The sequence below is a fragment of the Triplophysa rosa genome, linkage group LG22 (genome assembly GCF_024868665.1).
Source record: "Triplophysa rosa linkage group LG22, Trosa_1v2, whole genome shotgun sequence".
In the NCBI taxonomy this organism is placed as follows: domain Eukaryota; kingdom Metazoa; phylum Chordata; class Actinopteri; order Cypriniformes; family Nemacheilidae; genus Triplophysa; species Triplophysa rosa.
The window spans coordinates 20,473,525-20,491,669 of NC_079911.1; the positions used below are offsets into that span (position 1 = coordinate 20,473,525).

Consider the following 18,145-nt stretch of genomic DNA (forward strand, 5'->3'; position numbering starts at 1 on the left):
AGAGAGAGAGAGAGAGAGAGAGAGAGAGAGAGAGAGAGAGAGAGAGAGAGAGAGAGAGAGAGAGAGAGAGAGAGAGAGAGAGAGAGAGAGAGAGAGAGAGAGATGAAAAACTAAGATCAGACTCACTATAGAGACTGTCCACACTGTCATCTCAACACAACTCCACTTCCTAACACACTGCACACAGAGAGACACTTTCTGAAAAGACTTAAGAAAACAATCCCACTTTTGTCACCTGTACCAAGCTAAATAATAAATACATGTGTGTTACGCACATGTATTCTACACGCGTGTGTGTGTGTTTATAAATACAACATAATTATATTCTATTATTAATCGTGATTATGCATTAACATGTGTATAAAGAATCATCTGATAGTGTGTATGAATGTGATCTGAAGTGAGTTGTGGTGAAGGGTTCAAGAGTTGTTGAGTTGAGTTGTGAATTATCAGAGGACAAACGCACAACGTCCACCTCTGCCCATCAGTCTGGTGTGTGTAGTGTGTTGTTATTTGGTTCACCGTCACGTGTCACATGATCTTCATTACTTCACTGCAGGGGTTCTTGTGTGTGTCCTCACAGAGTGCAGAGGATGTGTCTGAGTGTTTGTTTATGGGTGTGTGTGTGTGTGTGTTGCAGTGTGAGCATCTTTAACTGTGTGTGTTTGTAACAGGATTTGTGTGTGTGTGTGTGTGTGTGTGTGTGGTTTCAGAGTGCCGCAGCAGCTCCCAGTCCTGTCCTTGGAAACATGGGCCCGGGTGAGGGTATGCCGGTTGGGCCTGTTCCTCCGGGCTTCTTTCAGGTACACACACACACACACACACACACACACACACACACACACGCGCGCGCGCCATAATCTGAAAACCACGCCCACCGGGGGTCAGTCCAACCCTCTCCATTGACTTTCTACTGCGGGAAGCTGCCTCCTCGTCCTTTCTGACTCAGAACTGTTTACTGTACAGCTGGTCACACAGCAGTTTTTACACATTGTTCTGTTTTTCGTTATAAGCTGTCGACCCTCCAACGCTGGTTTTTGTGGGAAACATTCATTCTTTTTTATCCATGTCAAAGGATCATTTCACCACCCGATGTGAACCTGGGAGGAGGAGATGTATAGAGAAACTAAATTCTTCTTCGTGCTGATGCTTCACGGTCGTGAATCCACTGTTGTCTCCTTTAAGGCTTTTACGGTTCAGTAGCTTATAAAAACATAGTTCTGGGTTTCTGTGCACCTTGTCACACCGCAGCTTGTAGACATTGTTCTGTTTTTGTTCTGAGTCAGAAATGACGAGGAGGCAGCTTCCCGCCGTAGAAAGTCAATGGAGAGGGTTGCATTGTTTCAGTGCGGGGGCGTGGCCTAAATGCGCTCCGTCTCTATTGATGCGGTGAGCTGTGACATAACAGCAGCTGATCTGTGACACTACCATTCAAATCACAATAGACATGAAGTCTGTCGAGTAACTTCTGAAGAGCTTTCGTTTGATGGGTCACAGGTGTTTTTGGAGGATGTGTAGAAGTCTCCTGGCGTGTGTTGTTCCTCAAGGCTTCCTGGATGTATTCATTCATGGCCTTGGATTCTGGGGCAGAAAGAGAGTATAGGTGTTGAGATGAAGTGTGCGCAGGTGAATCTGTGCTTTGACTCCTGGTGTGTTGTAATTGGTTAGATGAAGAGTGACAGAATGACTGAAGCACATCTCCTGTAGATCACTAATGATGCTCATCTAATAGAAAGATGAAAATCATGTTTCTTAAGTGTCTCATCTGCCTCCTGAGGAGGAACACACGGTACCGCTCCTCCTCCTCCTCCTCATCACATTTGATTTCATTTCTTTCTTTATTCATTATGTGTACAGTACAATTGCTATTAATAGTGTATTGAATTAATATAAATTCTGTCATGATTTACTCACTTTCCCGTCACAAAAGATCGTTTCTTACGTGTATTAAACATACTAAATGATGTTTATTTGGAAATGTAAAATGCAGAAAGTTTTCTGTGATGGTCAGGTTTTGGGGTTGGGTTAGGGAAAGGCGAAAGGAAATAAAGTTTGTCCATCATTATGTCTATGGAAAGTCCCCACGATGTAAAGAAACCTAACGTGTGTGTGTGCGTAAGTTTGTGAGTTTTTGTCATAGTGATCCAGACACTCTATCAGTCATTCTGTGAAGTTTAGCTGAACACTGCCACCCAAAGGCCTCGACGTACCCACAACAACTCACAGACACTAAACCCAAAACAACCCACCCAACCCCACACACGGCAGGATTCTGTGCTATTATAATATGATCCTGTTGTATCTTTATTTCAGTGTCATTTTGTTTGATGTTCATTCACATGTTTTAAGTGTTTCTCAAGTGTTCAGATATTTTTTAAAGTCATTGTGTTCTGTGGTCTTTTTCAAATCTGCTAACTGTAACTTAATAAGTCCATTTGTCCGGAGAGAAGAAATGATGATGGTGTTGTGAAGTTTTACTCTGTTCACACATCTCCAGCAGAGGTCAAATAGATCACAGATGTGTCAAACCTGCGGTCTGCGTGTCATACAGACAATAGATTCATCATGCTGGCCAAATATATATCAAATCAAATATATCAGTGTTTGTCATGAGAATCATTTGAGACGAGATGATGCTAACTGAACTCACGAAACCCATGTCACATCCCCTGCTCTCAATTGAATTCTGATCATCTTGGTCTTTTTTTGGCCAGAGGAATGATTCGTGTTATGTTTAGAAAGCTTGAGCCATGAATAATGCAGTGAACAGATAATAGACCTGAGCAGGTATTCATGACGCGTCTGATCTGAGGTCAGTGACTGTGAGTTCAGTATCCACAGAGGTTTTACCTTGCTGTTCACCGCGGTAAACTCTACAGACCTCACTCATGTATTATTAAAGACAACTAATGTTTTGGCGTCACCTGTGAGTGTGAGGTGTCCAGAGCCGCTGGGAGTGTGTGTGTGTGTGTGTTTAGACAGCTCAGATTCATGTCGCAGCGTGTCTACACCGGGCGCGAGGCGACACAACCAATGGCTTGTTCTAAATGGGTTTATCGTGTCGAGTCGCGCCTCATCCAGTGTGAACAAAATTATAATGCTTTCGATTGTCTTTTGTCCCATGTAAACATGGTGTTACTGCTGTTTCACACATGCACACAGACACACACACACACACACACACACACACACACACACACACACACGCACACACGTGCACGCACTCACACACACGCACGCACTCACACACACATGCACGCACTCACACACACATACACGCACACACACACACACACACACACACATGCACGCACTCACACGCACGCACTCACACACACATGCACGCACTCACACACACGTGCACGCACACACACACACACACACACACACGTGCACGCACTCACACACACATGCACGCACTCACACACACGTGCACGCACACACACACACACACACACACACGTGCACGCACTCACACACACACGCACGCACTCACACACACATGCACGCACTCACACACACACACACACGTGCACGCACTCACACACACGTGCACACACTCACACACACAGGACAGGGATATGAGATGATGAGATCAGCTCAGTCATGTGTTGTGAAGCTTGTGAAAATAATCAAGAGCAACTGTAAAGTTTTCAGTTGGAGGATTATAAAGTGACTTTCAGGAATGTAAAGGTTTTAGGAGTGATTCTCAGGCTGTCGAGGTTTGTTCGGCACAAACTGTCATTTGGTGCTCTTTGCCAAACGTTTGAAAAACATTTGTTATATTTATATGTTTGGCAGATGCTGTAGCGTGACTTCAGAAGAAAGATGTCTTTGAGTTACAGCAATCTAACCATTAAACAGAGTTACACAAACACAACTCATTACTGCTGTATGACACGCTACTGTTGCTAACAGAATGTGATGGAGTGGTGTACTGTTGCTATGGTTACCCCTGCAGACCAGCACGACTTCTGACTTTAGAAAGAAATATTCTCACACGGGCCGCTTGAATATTCAATATTTGTACTTATCTTCCAGTTTTTCTATGATATTGTGTTTGTCTCTTACAGCTCGTAGTGATCAATACATGACACATGACACTATAAGAATACTGAAAGTATGAGACATGACATACTGGGTGCACTGTTCCTTTAAGCGACAGAAAAGTGTTTATGCCATTTTTCAATATTTTAATACCACTGAAAAAGAAAATTGTTTCTATTTCGAGCCGTTTTATGGATATAATGATGTTTTATATGCAAGAGTAACACTTGATTTCTCTCTCGCGCCAGCCTTTCATGTCATCACGTTACCCTGGTGGTCCCAGACCTCCTCTCAGAATACCCAATCAGGTGCTCATTCATCTCTGCAACACAATCAACATCAGACACACTCGTGTTTGTAAACATTACATTATATCTCATGAACGTGTACATGTGTTTGTGTCTGGTTCAGGCTTTAGGTGGCGTCCCTGGAAACCAGCCGTTATTACCCAGTGGTATGGATCCATCAAGACAACAAGGTTTGTTTCCAGAAGTCAATCCATCTGTCCAGCTCCACAACGTCAATATGTATAAATCCTTACAGATCGTCTTCAGAGCCTTTCTTCACCTTCTTTTCATCTTGGTGTGAAATATCTACTGTGAACTTATGGTCAGGTGACATTTCACACCGTGTTTGAATGTTATTTACATCTAAACAGGTCATCCAAATATGGGCGGAGCTATGCAGAGGATGACTCCGCCCAGAGGGATGGTTCCTTTAGGTCCACAGGTAAGTCGCGCTCGTGTTGAAATAGAAGTGCTTTTCAGGTGAAAACACTTACACTTGTGGTTTTATTTTGAAGGGATATGGAGGAGGAATGAGACCTCCGCTCAATGCTCTGGGAGGTCCTGGAATGCCAGGAATGAACATGTATGACCGTGTCATCACTTATTCTTCATGTTAACAGCCGTATTCTGTGAATATCACACATCTGATCTTATGTGCAGGGCTCCTGGAGGCAGACCGTGGCCAAATCCACCCAACTCAAACTCAGTGAGTGGTTTTCAAATGTCAGTGTTTCAGTCTGTAAGGAAATGCGTGTGTGTGTGTTTTGTTGACATTGTCTTTTGTTGACATTTAGATCCCATACTCATCAGCGTCTCCGGGGAGTTACGTGGTAAGTGTGGTGAGCCCGACGGGACGTCACCTGTAATCCATCCAAACATCCCATTCTACACAATCTACTACAGGATCACACACATACTCGCAACACATTGGCATCGTCAAGACAACTGATGCTTTCATTGTTATGATCGCATATATTATAACTCTGTTGTGTTGCCTTTTCTTTTGTTGACATAAATCATATTCTTTTTTAAAGGTAACTGCCTTGTCCCTTTGAAACTTTCTGGTCACAGAAAAGTAGGTGAAATTGTCAGAAGTAAAAATTTCAGATAAAAATTAGCCTCTGAATGTGTGAAACACATCATGTTAAAGATTCAGACACCTAAACACACTTGAGATGAGCGCGGTGGGGCTTTTAGACGGGCACAGGAGCTAAAGTCTGTTAAAACATCGTCGGTAACTCCCGGCTCAGATGATTTGTGGAGAAGAGCGGCGGTAACATTACTGAAAACAGCCCGATGAGAGCCCAGGAAGAGTGAGCTGAGTCAGCAGAGAGAGAGAGAGATAATGAGATTTGTGAAGAGGGAGGATAGAGCAGATATGAACACTGCTGACCACAGCACACACACACACGCACACACACACACAACACACACGCACACACACACACACACAACACACACACACACACACACACATATCACACACACACACATCACGCACACACACACACACGCACACACAACACACACACACAACACACGCACGCACACACATCACACACGCACACACACAACACACACACACAACACACGCACGCACACACATCACACACACACACATCACGCACACACACGCACGCACGCACACACACAGCACACGCACACACACACATCACGCACGCACACACACAACACACGCACGCACACACATCACGCACGCACGCACACACGCGCACACACACATCACGCACGCACACACACATCACGCACACACACACACACATCACGCACGCACACACACATCACACACGCACGCACACACACAACACACGCGCACACACACACATCACGCACGCACACACACACAACACACGCACACACACACATCACACACGCACGCACACACACAACACACGCGCACACACACACATCACGCACGCACACACACACAACACACGCACACACACACGTCACACACGCACGCACACACAACACACGCACACACACACACACACACACACACAGCACACACACACAGCACACACACACAGCACACACACACAGCGCACACACACACACACACACAGCACACACACACAGCACACACACACACATCACGCACGCATGCACACACACACACACACATCACGCACGCACACACACACGCACACACACATCAGAGTCATTAGCTGTGTTGACATGAAGCAGAACAATATTTCTCTTTTCTCAGGGTCCGCCGGGAGGAGGAGGAGGACCACCAGGTACTCCCATAATGCCCAGCCCTGCAGGTACATACACACATCTTCACTTCTCTAATTGATATTCCATACACAATTAAAGGGTAACTCCGGCCAAAAATGAAAATTCTGCAATTAAAGGAACAATACGGGGTTTTTAGGAGGATCTATTGACAGAAATGCAATATAATATACAAAACTATTTCTTCAGAGGTGTATAAAGACCTTACGTAATGAAGCGTTATGTTTGTAATACCTGTTTATATCTACATACAGAGCGGCCCTACACACATTGCATTCGCCGCCATGTTTTGTACAGCAGCCCTAAACGGACAAACAACTCTACAACGCGCGTTTCCTCTTCCTCTCCGCTGCGCTGCGGTATCGTGATGAAACGGATCGTGCTCTCCGGTTCGCATCGCATGTGACCCGCGATTAACTGAAAGTTTATTCATGAGTAAGAGAGTAAAACGCGCTCTCTCTCTCCAGTATCTGGACGAGACAATATTAAAGCGGTTCCAGATAAACAATGACGCTCAAAACTGCTCCGTCACACAGCTAACATTACAACAACAACAACATATATCTTGGTTCTAACAAACAGACAAACCAATGTTACTCACATACTGATCCCAATCAAAGCAAGCTCCTCGGGAGTGATCTTGAGACGATCTTCCTCTCTGCTGGAAAGTATCTCTATAGATATCTGTGAGTATCTCTGCTAAAAGCCTCAGTACCGCAAACGTGTCTCTGCTGGAAAGTCTTTATAATATGAACACAGGTCCAGCTCCTGCCTGACTTTTATCCTTCTTTTTAAACTTAAAATCCACAGACCTTTTATTTTATGTAATAGATAAGACATCACTCTTTCTACAGTCCTTCTAATGCCCGCATGATCTCTTCCCTGCGTCAACATGAGAACCACATCTTTTTGTACTGTGGTGGCCACCGTCGTGTTTGGACTGAGCGATTCGCGGCAAATCTATAATACAACGCTAGTGGCCGCTGTAAATCAAGAACTGCGCCTTTAATTACTCGCCCTGAAGTAGGTTAACATCTGTATGACCTCCGTTTTTCCCAAAAACGCAAATGAAACTACTTGAGGGTGAGTAATTAATGGCAGAATTTTCATTTTTGGCCGGAGTTACCCTTTAAATTCTCTGATTTCATCATCTGTGTGTGCGTGCGTGTACTATAGCAGATATTCATATACAGTATATATATATAGACGTATATAAGCCCATATCAGTCATTTATACGTCTGTGAGTCCTTGTGTGTTTGACTTCTGTTCTACAGATTCAACAAACTCTGGAGAGAACATGTACACAATGATCAACACTGTGCCACCTGGAGGAAACCGACAAAATGTGATTTGAGTTTCAAATGTTTTAACACATGCCAAGCATTACTGAAAAAGTATCTGATTATGTACAGACAAAATAACTGTGTGTGTGTGTGCGTGCGTTTGTTTGTCAGTTTCCACTGGGTCCGGGTGGTGAAGGTCCAATAGGTGGAATGGCAGGATTGGAGCCGCATCACATGAACGGATCATTAGGTAGAGTTGAACACACACAGATATACTCTTTTATGGATGTTAGTGTTGTGTTTCTCACTTCAACAATATCAAAACACACTTAATGCAGTTTAAACGCAACCTCCATGATTTGTCTCGCGTTCTTACGCCATCTTGTGGTCACATAATCACCTTATGTTGTGGTTTGAGATGAATCATTGTTGTTTGACTGCATTGAAACCATTTTAATTCTTGAATGGGTAATGTGCCTCATGTTTTCAGGCTCGGCTGACATGGACAGTATGCCCAAGGTAAGACTTTCTATTTGTCAAATGCAGACTCATTCATATTACATTTCAAATTGAACAATTAACACCATTCACAGTTTTGCATTGTTGCAAATCAGCTTTTTTGTCATTCATTCATCATTCATCATTCATATTTACATTCCCATCTTTGCAGGGTTAGAGTTTGGATTAGAATTCAGTAGATTTGTGCTGCTGTCATTTTAATGAAACGAAACACAGTCACACCAGAGAACCAAACAAGTTCTGCACAACATCAATTATATAAAAAATACAAAACTATATGAAACCATAAATAGATGATAGTTGCACTTGTGTCTGAGCATATGGACATTCATATTAATATCCTGCAAACACGTTCACATGACATTTGTCCTGTTTGATACTTCAATAAAAAAAATCCAACTAATCAATTTATCATTTGAAAAGGAGTTTCAAAACAAGTGATGGATTCAGTAATAAACTGTGTGCGTGTGTGTGAACAGAATTCTCCAGGAACACTGAGCATGAGCAATCAGCCCGGAACACCGCGAGATGACGGCGAGATAAGCGGAAACTTCCTCAACCCCTTCCAGAATGAGAGCGTACGTCACGTCACTTTACTGTTTTCACTTTTGTTCTGAGAAATACTTGAGTTCTCAAAACACGTGTGTTCTGTCTGTCTGCAGTATTCTCCAAACATGACCATGAGTGTGTAAGATGTCATTCACATGATGATGATGATGATGATGGACTCATGTAAGCGCGCTGTAGCCAGACCTCTGAAGCACATGGGTCAAATCCTCCTCTTTCCATTTGCTTTATTTGTAAAGATCGCATCCTCAACCACATCCAGCATGGTTCAGTTTGGTCTCTCGCTGTGACGAGAACAATCTGTCTATATAATCTTTGTGTACATACTGAATGTGACCCTGGACAACAAAACCAGTCTTATGGGTCAATTTTTCTAATGATTTATACAAATCATATGATCTGAAAGCTGAATACATAAGCTTTCCAGTGATGTATGCTTTGTTAGGAGAGGAGATACAACGATTTAAAAGACTGGAATCTGAGGGTGCAAAAAGATCCAAATATTGTGACAAGCACCTTTAAAGTTGTCCATCAGAGGTGCTGTAGCAGGCCGTTGTTAAGAAGAAACAGGTTTGTTTAAACGCTCTCTATGGGCTTCTACCGCTGTATTGGCGTTGTGGAGAGCAGATGAACCTGAAAGCTTTACGTAGAGACCAAACTTGAGTGGGTCATTCCCAAAGAGCGGGCAGCAGTGAGTGAAGTTTGTAGGTGTGTTTTTTGTTCGCCATTTTGCTGCATCCACTCACAAAAATAAAGTTTTGATAAATTTACGGTAGGAAATGTACAAAATATCGTCATGGAACATGATCTTTACTTCATATCCTAATGATTTTTTTTTTTTACGATTTGTTTTTGGCGTTTTTGCCTTTAATTGTACAGCTTAGTTCGTTAGAGAGGACAGGAAGCGAAGTGGGAGAGAGAAGGGGGTGGGTTCAGGAAAGGACCACAAGACAGGAATCGAACCCGGGTCGCCCGATGCGCAACCGCACCACATGTCGGAGCACTGCCCACTAGGCTATCGGCTCCGACTATCCTAATGATTTTATGCATGGGTCAAAATGATCTAATTTTCTTTTATGCCCAGTTTTGTTGGCTTTTGCCACAAATATAGCCGTGCTACTTATAGGGTTCCGACTCTTCTTGAAAGTGCTTGAAAGTATTTGAATTTCAGACATCTGAATTCAAGGAATGGAAAGTATTTAAATACAGACATGGGATGTTTTGTAGTTGCATTGCACTGTTATTAATATTGGGGGCATGGGCTTAAATCCCGGGGGGACGGAGGGGACACGTCCCCCCCATCCGAGGGTTGTCCCCCCAAATTATTAAAAATCGCACTGTCTGTTGTGAAAAATATAATTATGTATACCTAAAATTGTAAGTAGAAAAAAAAATACAGACGCAAAAAAATGTGCTTCAAGTTTAGAAACAGTTGAGTTCCCCGTCCCCTGCCTCACAGTGGTTTGGCCCACTGCTTGCTTTGCCCGTTGCTGATTACCAATGTATTTTTCCATGAATCTGTTATGTTAGCGATTAAAACATTACTTAGCTTGTTAACGTTAGCGTTGCACACTGTAACTAACATGCCGAAGCCGTTTCCCATGCATTGTTTTATTTGTGGCGACCTGGCATAATGTTAACATTAACGGCCACAATTAGCCACCGATCCTTGCCATTCAGGTCCCGTGTCACACACAGTCGCGCACATACCAGTGACAGTTTAGTGACTTTGGCACTGTATTTAGCGAAGTTCAGACCCCTTTTGTTTACAAAAGGTGCACAGCTTTCATTCAGTTGGAAAAGGTCGTTTTCTCAGCATCTATTTTGTGCAGCGTGTGCGCGGCGGATAAAGTAAACATTCAGTTGACTGAAACGCGACGATTCATCAACGAGTACAACACAGAATTTAAGCATCTGTCACTGTTACTGACTGTTTGGCTACACGAACATGAACATTGATGGCTTGATTGTAAACAACTTAAAAACATTGCAATAAATAGTTTTGAAGAAAAATCAGCTTTTTCATTGAACCAGAGAGAAACTTGGAAAATAACCATAATGACGCAGTGTCCATGCTACAATAATGGGTAACACTTTACAATAAGGTGCTATTAGTTAACATTAGTAAATGCATTAGCTAACAATGAACAATTTCGTTTTTCAGCATTTATTAATCCTTGTCAATGTTAGTTCATGTCAATACAGCTATTCATGTTAGTTCATGGTGCATTAACTAATGTTAACAGTGACAACGTTTGATTTTAATAATGTATTTATAAATGCTGAAATTAACATGTAGTAATATTAATAAATGCTGTAGAAGTATTGTTCGTTGTTAGTTCATGTTAGCTAATGCATTAAATAATTGTTAACAAATAGCACCTTATTGTAAAGTGTTACCCAATAATGAAATAGTAGCAATGCCTTCCTCTGTGTTCACATATCCTTATAAGTACAATTTTGACTGTGTTATTTGTGTCCCCTTCAAAAATTGCTCTTGAGAAATTTTATGTTTATTGTCCCCCCTACTGTTTTTTCTGAAATTTACGCCCATGATTGGGGGAAAGCGGATGGATCGTGATCATGTGCAGAGTTATTTAACTCGCTCAATGCCAGAGAAGTGAAAATTAAACGATGCTTGAGCTATAGTAAAATATGGTTTATGTTACAACAAGTGTGTATTTGATAAGATGTGGAGTACACCAGCAGGTTATGCATCAAGCAAACAGTAAAGATCATCATATACAGTCAAGCATATGTTGCATTAAGCCACTGCTAAATAAGTTTCTTTTCAACTATGTTCATTTCAAGAAGAATTGTATTAGTTTTCATTATTCTCGTCAGTAAATGTGCCTTAAGAGTTTGAATTGTTGTTAGGATGTTGAGAAACACTGAAATGCTAGCTAGATAGCATTGGTTTAGTGAAAAGGAAAAGATGCTCCCAGCAGTGTTATCTGTTGCAGTAATGAACTTTTGCTGTGTGTTTGGGCGGAGGTTTGGCTATTTGAGCTCGCTGTGTCTGAAGTCGCTCAGTCATTTCTGATCAAGTTCACCATATCAGCAGAGATAGAACGAAATGTTTGAATGCTGGTGTATTCCTGCATGCATCAGAGGTCTGTATCTGTTAGAAACTGCTTTATACCTTCAGTTTGAATATAAGGCCTAGGGTAATAATAATAATCATGATATCATCTATTTTTATTTACATTGATTTTATATAATATCTTGAAACTTGCCAGAGCACTGTTGTACGCAGATTGACTGATGACATTGAGCGTACATAGCACCCTCGGGTGACCGTTGAGTACTTGGCACATTGAATGCGTAAATAAATAAATTGAAAATAAAAATATTCAAATGAAAGGCGAATTCCAAACGGAAGTGAACTCACCTATGATGTACTGCCTTTGAAGGGTGAAGCGGAGCTCATTGAAGGGTGTGCGGCATAAAGTCAAATAATTATGAAAAATTATTTGAGATTATATTTACAAATGATTAAACCAAATTAAACGTTTGTCTTTTGGTTTTTAGGCAAGAAAAAAGTCAACAGGTTTTCCCTGCAGTAGGTTTGCATTAGTTATAAATGGGTTAATAAAATATTTAAAATCTATGTATAATACATTCTATCATTTACTCTGGAGGCAAGTAGCCATGTAATAAGCAGGATAATTTACAGCCAGTGGGTTGTCATGGCAAAATAAACCCTCACTGTGTGATGCTCGTCTCCGCTTCAGTCCTGATCCCACTGTGGGCTTTATTCTATCATGATAACCGGCTGCATGTACTGTATTGGAATGCATCCACAGCTTCTATGATTTGGCTTATTTTTCAGTGTGAATTTTCAAAATTCCTCACAACAATGAACAATTTTCTAAGTCTGACTATCAATACCAACTCGAGACGAGACATTACTCCAGGTAGACATCATTAAAACCGATGCAAACATTATTGTGCTTTTTATTAAAAGAAACTGCAGCTCCCTTTTGTTTATGGAGAGTCTTGTACTCCCCAATATGGCAGCGTTGTTGACCCAAAACAGCAACAGGCCAAAGCCCTCACGCAATGCACCCTTTGCTAACAGACTTCTGAAATGGCCCTTTGTGAAGAGAGACAGATGTTCACTGGTTTGCGACGTCCTTATAAATGGTATCCTTTTCCCATCGAGGGCTCAAAAACTTGACCAAAATGTGCTTGAAAAAGTCCTTGAATTTGGTGTTGATGAAGGTGCAGGAACCCTGTACTTAAGACTGGTTTTGTGCTCCAGGATCACAAACAGTATGGAGGTGTACATATAACATTACATGTGCATGTATGAAAGGAGATATATTGAGCGTTGTATGAGCTTGAAAGAGGTGCAGAGAAAGATTTTAGACTTGAAGTGTTTTGTGTGGCTTTTTTGCCTTTATCTGTGAGAGGAAGTGACAGGAACAGTGAGAGGAAGTGACAGGAAGCGAAGTGGGAGAGAGAAGGTGGTGGGATTGGAAATCGAACCCGGGTCGCCCTAAACGCAGCCGCGCCACGTGTCGGCGCACTGCCCACATGGCTATCGGCTCTGACAAGGGCTTGTTTTTTTAACTAAAACAGCTCACACATTTTCATTAAATTATTGTAGGAGAAACAGATGGAAGCAGATTTAATGATCTCCACACAGAATCCGAACGATAAAACAGATTCCCGAGAGCTCGCTGTACCAGATCATCATGTCTTTATCATTGATGACAGAGACACGTCGTGATTTGGAAACTTGTTTATATTTCTGACGTCTGTAATTTATCATGTCATACAACATGCATCCTTGAGACATCTGTGCTCTTTTAATGCCGTCCAATCAAATCTCAAGGTTTTATTTGTATATATTTCAGAATAGAAGATGAATTGTTCAGGATGATGCCTAAGAAGAACAGCCATTCCATGTGTAAACTTACTAAAATCCATCCTGAAATACTCTTATTCTGCACAATTCTGCCATGTGAACTGAACTGAAGAACGTTTGCATCAGTTAACAAATATTCATTGTTCAACCACTAATGTTTTGAACATATCATGATTTGCCTCTTTGTACATCTTCTTTGTGAAAATCTTGTTGCATGAGTGAAAAAGGAGAGGATTTCATGAATGGATGATGAAGAGCGTGCAGATTCATGAAATAACCTTAATTATACATCTGTCATTGTGTCACCCGGACAAACTGTGATTTGCTTTGCCTTTTTTTTTAAGTGAAATTATTATTGCATTGAGTTCTTAAAAATAGATATGTGGATTTTTTTGTCGCTTGGAATCTGCGTGAATTATTTAAAATGATGTTGTATAAACTACAATATCTTGAGATGTATGATTTTTGTGTTCATTTGTAATAACATTCTGCCTGAGATCCTGTCATTTTCATTTGATGTTTCCTTTTTTGAGATTGTGAAGTGTTTATTTTCTACCTTGTGTTGACTTTTGTAAATACACAGAGATGTTTTTGAATATACTGATATAAAGCTTCTCATTGCTGTTTAACAGACTCTGTGTGTTTGGTTCAGAAGTTGGGGAGCAATACCAGACATCCATACAGATTTCAACGTTTCAAACACGTCACCCATGCAACTTTAATTTGCCATCCAGTGCAAGAGTTGTTCGCTATAAAACAAGAAGAAGAAATATTGGAGGTTGTATTCGACCAACAGTTTGAACAGAAAAGACTGCTGTTATATCTTCACTAATCCCGCAGCTGTACACAACCACTAAATGCCTAAGGCCCGATTTCATAGACAAGCTTAAGCAAAGACTAGACCTTAGTTAAAAAGTCGCATTTATAAAAATGCCTTATAAAAAGACAGACATTTGAAGATGTGTCAGGGAAAGTTGTTATACGTTAAGACAGCTCAAACATTCATTTTAGTCTTGGATTTAAGCCCTGTCCGGAAAACCGCCCAATGGTATCCTACTTTTCCAGACAAAATAAACGATACATTCTATGGCTTTTCAGGTTGATAAAGAAATTGATAGAATGCCAAGTTAACCTGGATATATCTTCTGCTTTGATCTATATAGCCTTAAGCCTTGTCTGTGAAACCAGCCAAATATGACATTCATTTCACACTCCTTGTTGCACTTAGAATATAAACAATATGTTTCTGTAGTGCCCAAGTGTAAATATATGTAGGCTATACTTTTTTTCTTTAAATGATTTTATTAATAAATCTCTATTTTATTGATCCTGCACTGCGAGTACGCGCTCAAATCTCATTCACATGTTACAATGACAACAAACAATTCGTTTTGTTTTCATTTTAATTTAGTTGTCACCAGGGGCGTATCTAGGATATAAAACCATCAGGGGCTGAGCCTAAAACATTAGGGGCTAATGTAGGGAATTTGGATTAGGTTGTAAGGCGTATTTTTTTCAAGGGAAATATGCTTTGCATGAACTTTTTTTATGCAATATAGTTTATTAGCAAACACAAAATAATCACATAAATTTAAATGTATTCTTCTCAAGGAAAATATGCTTTGCATGAACACATTTAACAGCATTATCAGCAGCAGAAGGTAAGAAAGGTTCACACAGACCACTCACTGACCTCACATGAGCGACGGGCAACATCATTATCCTCGTAAAAATAATGCACACAAATGCTTAGATGACTCTGCGTATACCTCTTTGTTATTTTAGATCATAGAATAGATGTTGTATTTGACAGGTGAAAGGTCACGATAAACACCAAACCGCATCAGATGTAGACCTTGAAAACACATGCATAGATGACTCTGCGTATACCTCTTTTGTTATTTTAGATCATAGAATAGATGTTGTATTTGACAGGTGAAAGGTCACGATAAACACCAAACCGCATCAGATGTAGACCTTGAAAACACATGCATAGATGACTCTGCTTATACCTCTTTTGTTATTTTAGATCATAGGATAGATGTTGTATTTGACAGGTGAAAGGTCACGATAAACACCAAACCGCATCAGATGTAGACCTTGAAAACACATGCATAGATGACTCTGCTTATACCTCTTTTGTTATTTTAGATCATAGAATAGATGTTGTATTTGACAGGTGAAAGGTCACGATAAACACCAAACCGCATCAGATGTAGACCTTGAAAACACATGCATAGATGACTCTGCTTACACCTCTTTTGTTATTTTAGATCATAGAATAGATGTTGTATTTGACAGGTGAAAGGTCACGATAAACACCAAACCGCATCAGATGTAGACCTTGAAAACACATGCATAGATGACTCTGCTTACACCTCTTTTGTTATTTTAGATCATAGAATAGATGTTGTATTTGACAGGTGAAAGGTCACGATAAACACCAAACCGCATCAGATGTAGACCTTGAAAACACATGCATAGATGACTCTGCTTACACCTCTTTTGTTATTTTAGATCATAGAATAGATGTTGTATTTGACAGGTGAAAGGTCACGATAAACACCAAACCGCATCAGATGTAGACCTTGAAAACACATGCATAGATGACTCTGCTTACACCTCTTTTGTTATTTTAGATCATAGAATAGATGTTGTATTTGACAGGTGAAAGGTCACGATAAACACCAAACCGCATCAGATGTAGACCTTGAAAACACATGCATAGATGACTCTGCTTACACCTCTTTTTGTTATTTTAGATCATAGGATAGATGTTGTATTTGACAGGTGAAAGGTCATGATAAACAACAAACCGCATCAGCTGTAGACCTTGAAAACACATATGCATAGATGAGTCTGCTTATACATGAAGGAAAAGCACTTACATACCTGAAGAAGGATCCTATTTGTGCAGGTGATCCATGCGGACTAAGGTTGAGGTCAAGCTTGTCATGGATCAAGGTAAAGCTACAGGTTCTACCAACTTTTAAGAGAATGTGTTTCATCATAGTCTAGTCGGATCAGGCTGCAGATAGCCTGTATGTGGTGACATTGCTCCAGCTTGATGCTCTATTCCACCACAAAGCAGGATCTGACTGTCTCTGCTGTTTCAGGAAACATAAACAAGACAGAGAAAAAAAAACAATTCTAACATCAAGTCATTAATCAAAGAATGAAGTTTACGATAAACGCTGCACCTCGCCATCCTCAGCGTGCTGGAGGAGCACCTCGCTGTTCAGTGGTAACCTGGAAAGAAAATAAAGAAAAAAGTAATTGCCAAATCAATGAGATGGGAATTTTCACAGGAGCACCGCCCAACGAGTTGTCCTCAGCATCCAGGGTGTGCACCTTGCCGTCCTCAGCGTCCTGGGGGAGCACCTCGATGTCCTCAGCGTCCTGGGGGAGCACCTTGCCGTCCTCAGCTTCCTGGGGGAGCACCTCGCCGTCCTCAGTGTCCTGGGGAGCACCTTGCCGTCCTCAGCGTCCTGGGGAAGCACCTCGATGTTCAGTGATAACCTGGAAAGAAAATAAAGAAAAAGTAATTGTCAAAAAAAATAATGGAAATTTTCAGAGGAGGAGCACCGCCCAAACGAGTCGTCCTCAGCATCCAGGGGGATCACCTCGCCGTCCTCATCATCCTTGTGGAGCACCTCGCCGTCCTCCGCATCCAGAGGGATCACCTCGCCGTCCTCATTGTCCTGGGTGATCACCACGCCGTCCTCAGCGTTCTGGGGGAGCAGCTAGCCGTCCTCAGCGTCCAGGGGGAGCACTTCGCCGTCCTCAGCGTCCAGGGGGAGCACCCTGTCGTCTTCAGCGTCCTGGGGAGCACCTTGCTGTCCTCAGCATCCTGGGGGTGCACCTCGCTGTTCAGTGGTAACCTGGAAAGAAAATAAAGGAAAAAGTAAATGAAAATAAATTATTCCCATCTCATTGTTTTGGCAGAGAAGGAGCACCGCCCAACGAGTCGTTTTCAGCATCCTGGAGGAACACCTCGCTGTTCAGTGGTTACCTGGAAAGAAAATAATAAAAAAAAGTAATTGCCAAAACAATGAGGTGGGAATAATTTATGTTAAGAGGAGCACCGCTCAACCGAGCCGTCCTGATGTAGGCCTTACATGCACATTGCATAGATGGCACTGCTAGATCATAGCATAGATGTTTTATTTGACAGGTTAAAGGTCACGATAAACACCAAACCACCTCAGATGAAGACCTTGAAAACACATATGCATAGATGAATGCTTATACCTCTTTTTGTTCTTTTATATCATAGGATAGATGTTGTATTTGACTAGACCTTGAACAC

The 18,145-nt window shown here is 41.5% G+C and overlaps 1 protein-coding gene across 4 annotated transcripts in view; it reads left to right on the forward strand.

Moving 5' to 3' along the window:
- ssbp2b (single stranded DNA binding protein 2b) overlaps positions 1-14,462 on the forward strand; it is a 41,003-nt gene extending 26,541 nt beyond the window's left edge. For 2 of the 4 annotated variants that reach the window (XM_057321468.1, XM_057321465.1), the window contains 13 exons: positions 714-803; positions 4,296-4,355; positions 4,459-4,525; positions 4,706-4,776; positions 4,850-4,917; positions 4,995-5,040; positions 5,129-5,164; positions 6,565-6,622; positions 7,869-7,939; positions 8,049-8,127; positions 8,368-8,396; positions 8,876-8,974; positions 9,059-14,462. In XM_057321468.1, coding sequence (XP_057177451.1) covers positions 714-803; positions 4,296-4,355; positions 4,459-4,525; positions 4,706-4,776; positions 4,850-4,917; positions 4,995-5,040; positions 5,129-5,164; positions 6,565-6,622; positions 7,869-7,939; positions 8,049-8,127; positions 8,368-8,396; positions 8,876-8,974; positions 9,059-9,088 — 804 coding nt within the window. In that variant the 3' untranslated portion in view covers positions 9,089-14,462. The remainder of the gene's footprint in view (positions 1-713; positions 804-4,295; positions 4,356-4,458; positions 4,526-4,705; positions 4,777-4,849; positions 4,918-4,994; positions 5,041-5,128; positions 5,165-6,564; positions 6,623-7,868; positions 7,940-8,048; positions 8,128-8,367; positions 8,397-8,875; positions 8,975-9,058) is intronic. The other 2 variants (XM_057321466.1, XM_057321467.1) reach the window with 2 other exon arrangements.
- Positions 14,463-18,145: the final 3,683 nt, after the last annotated feature.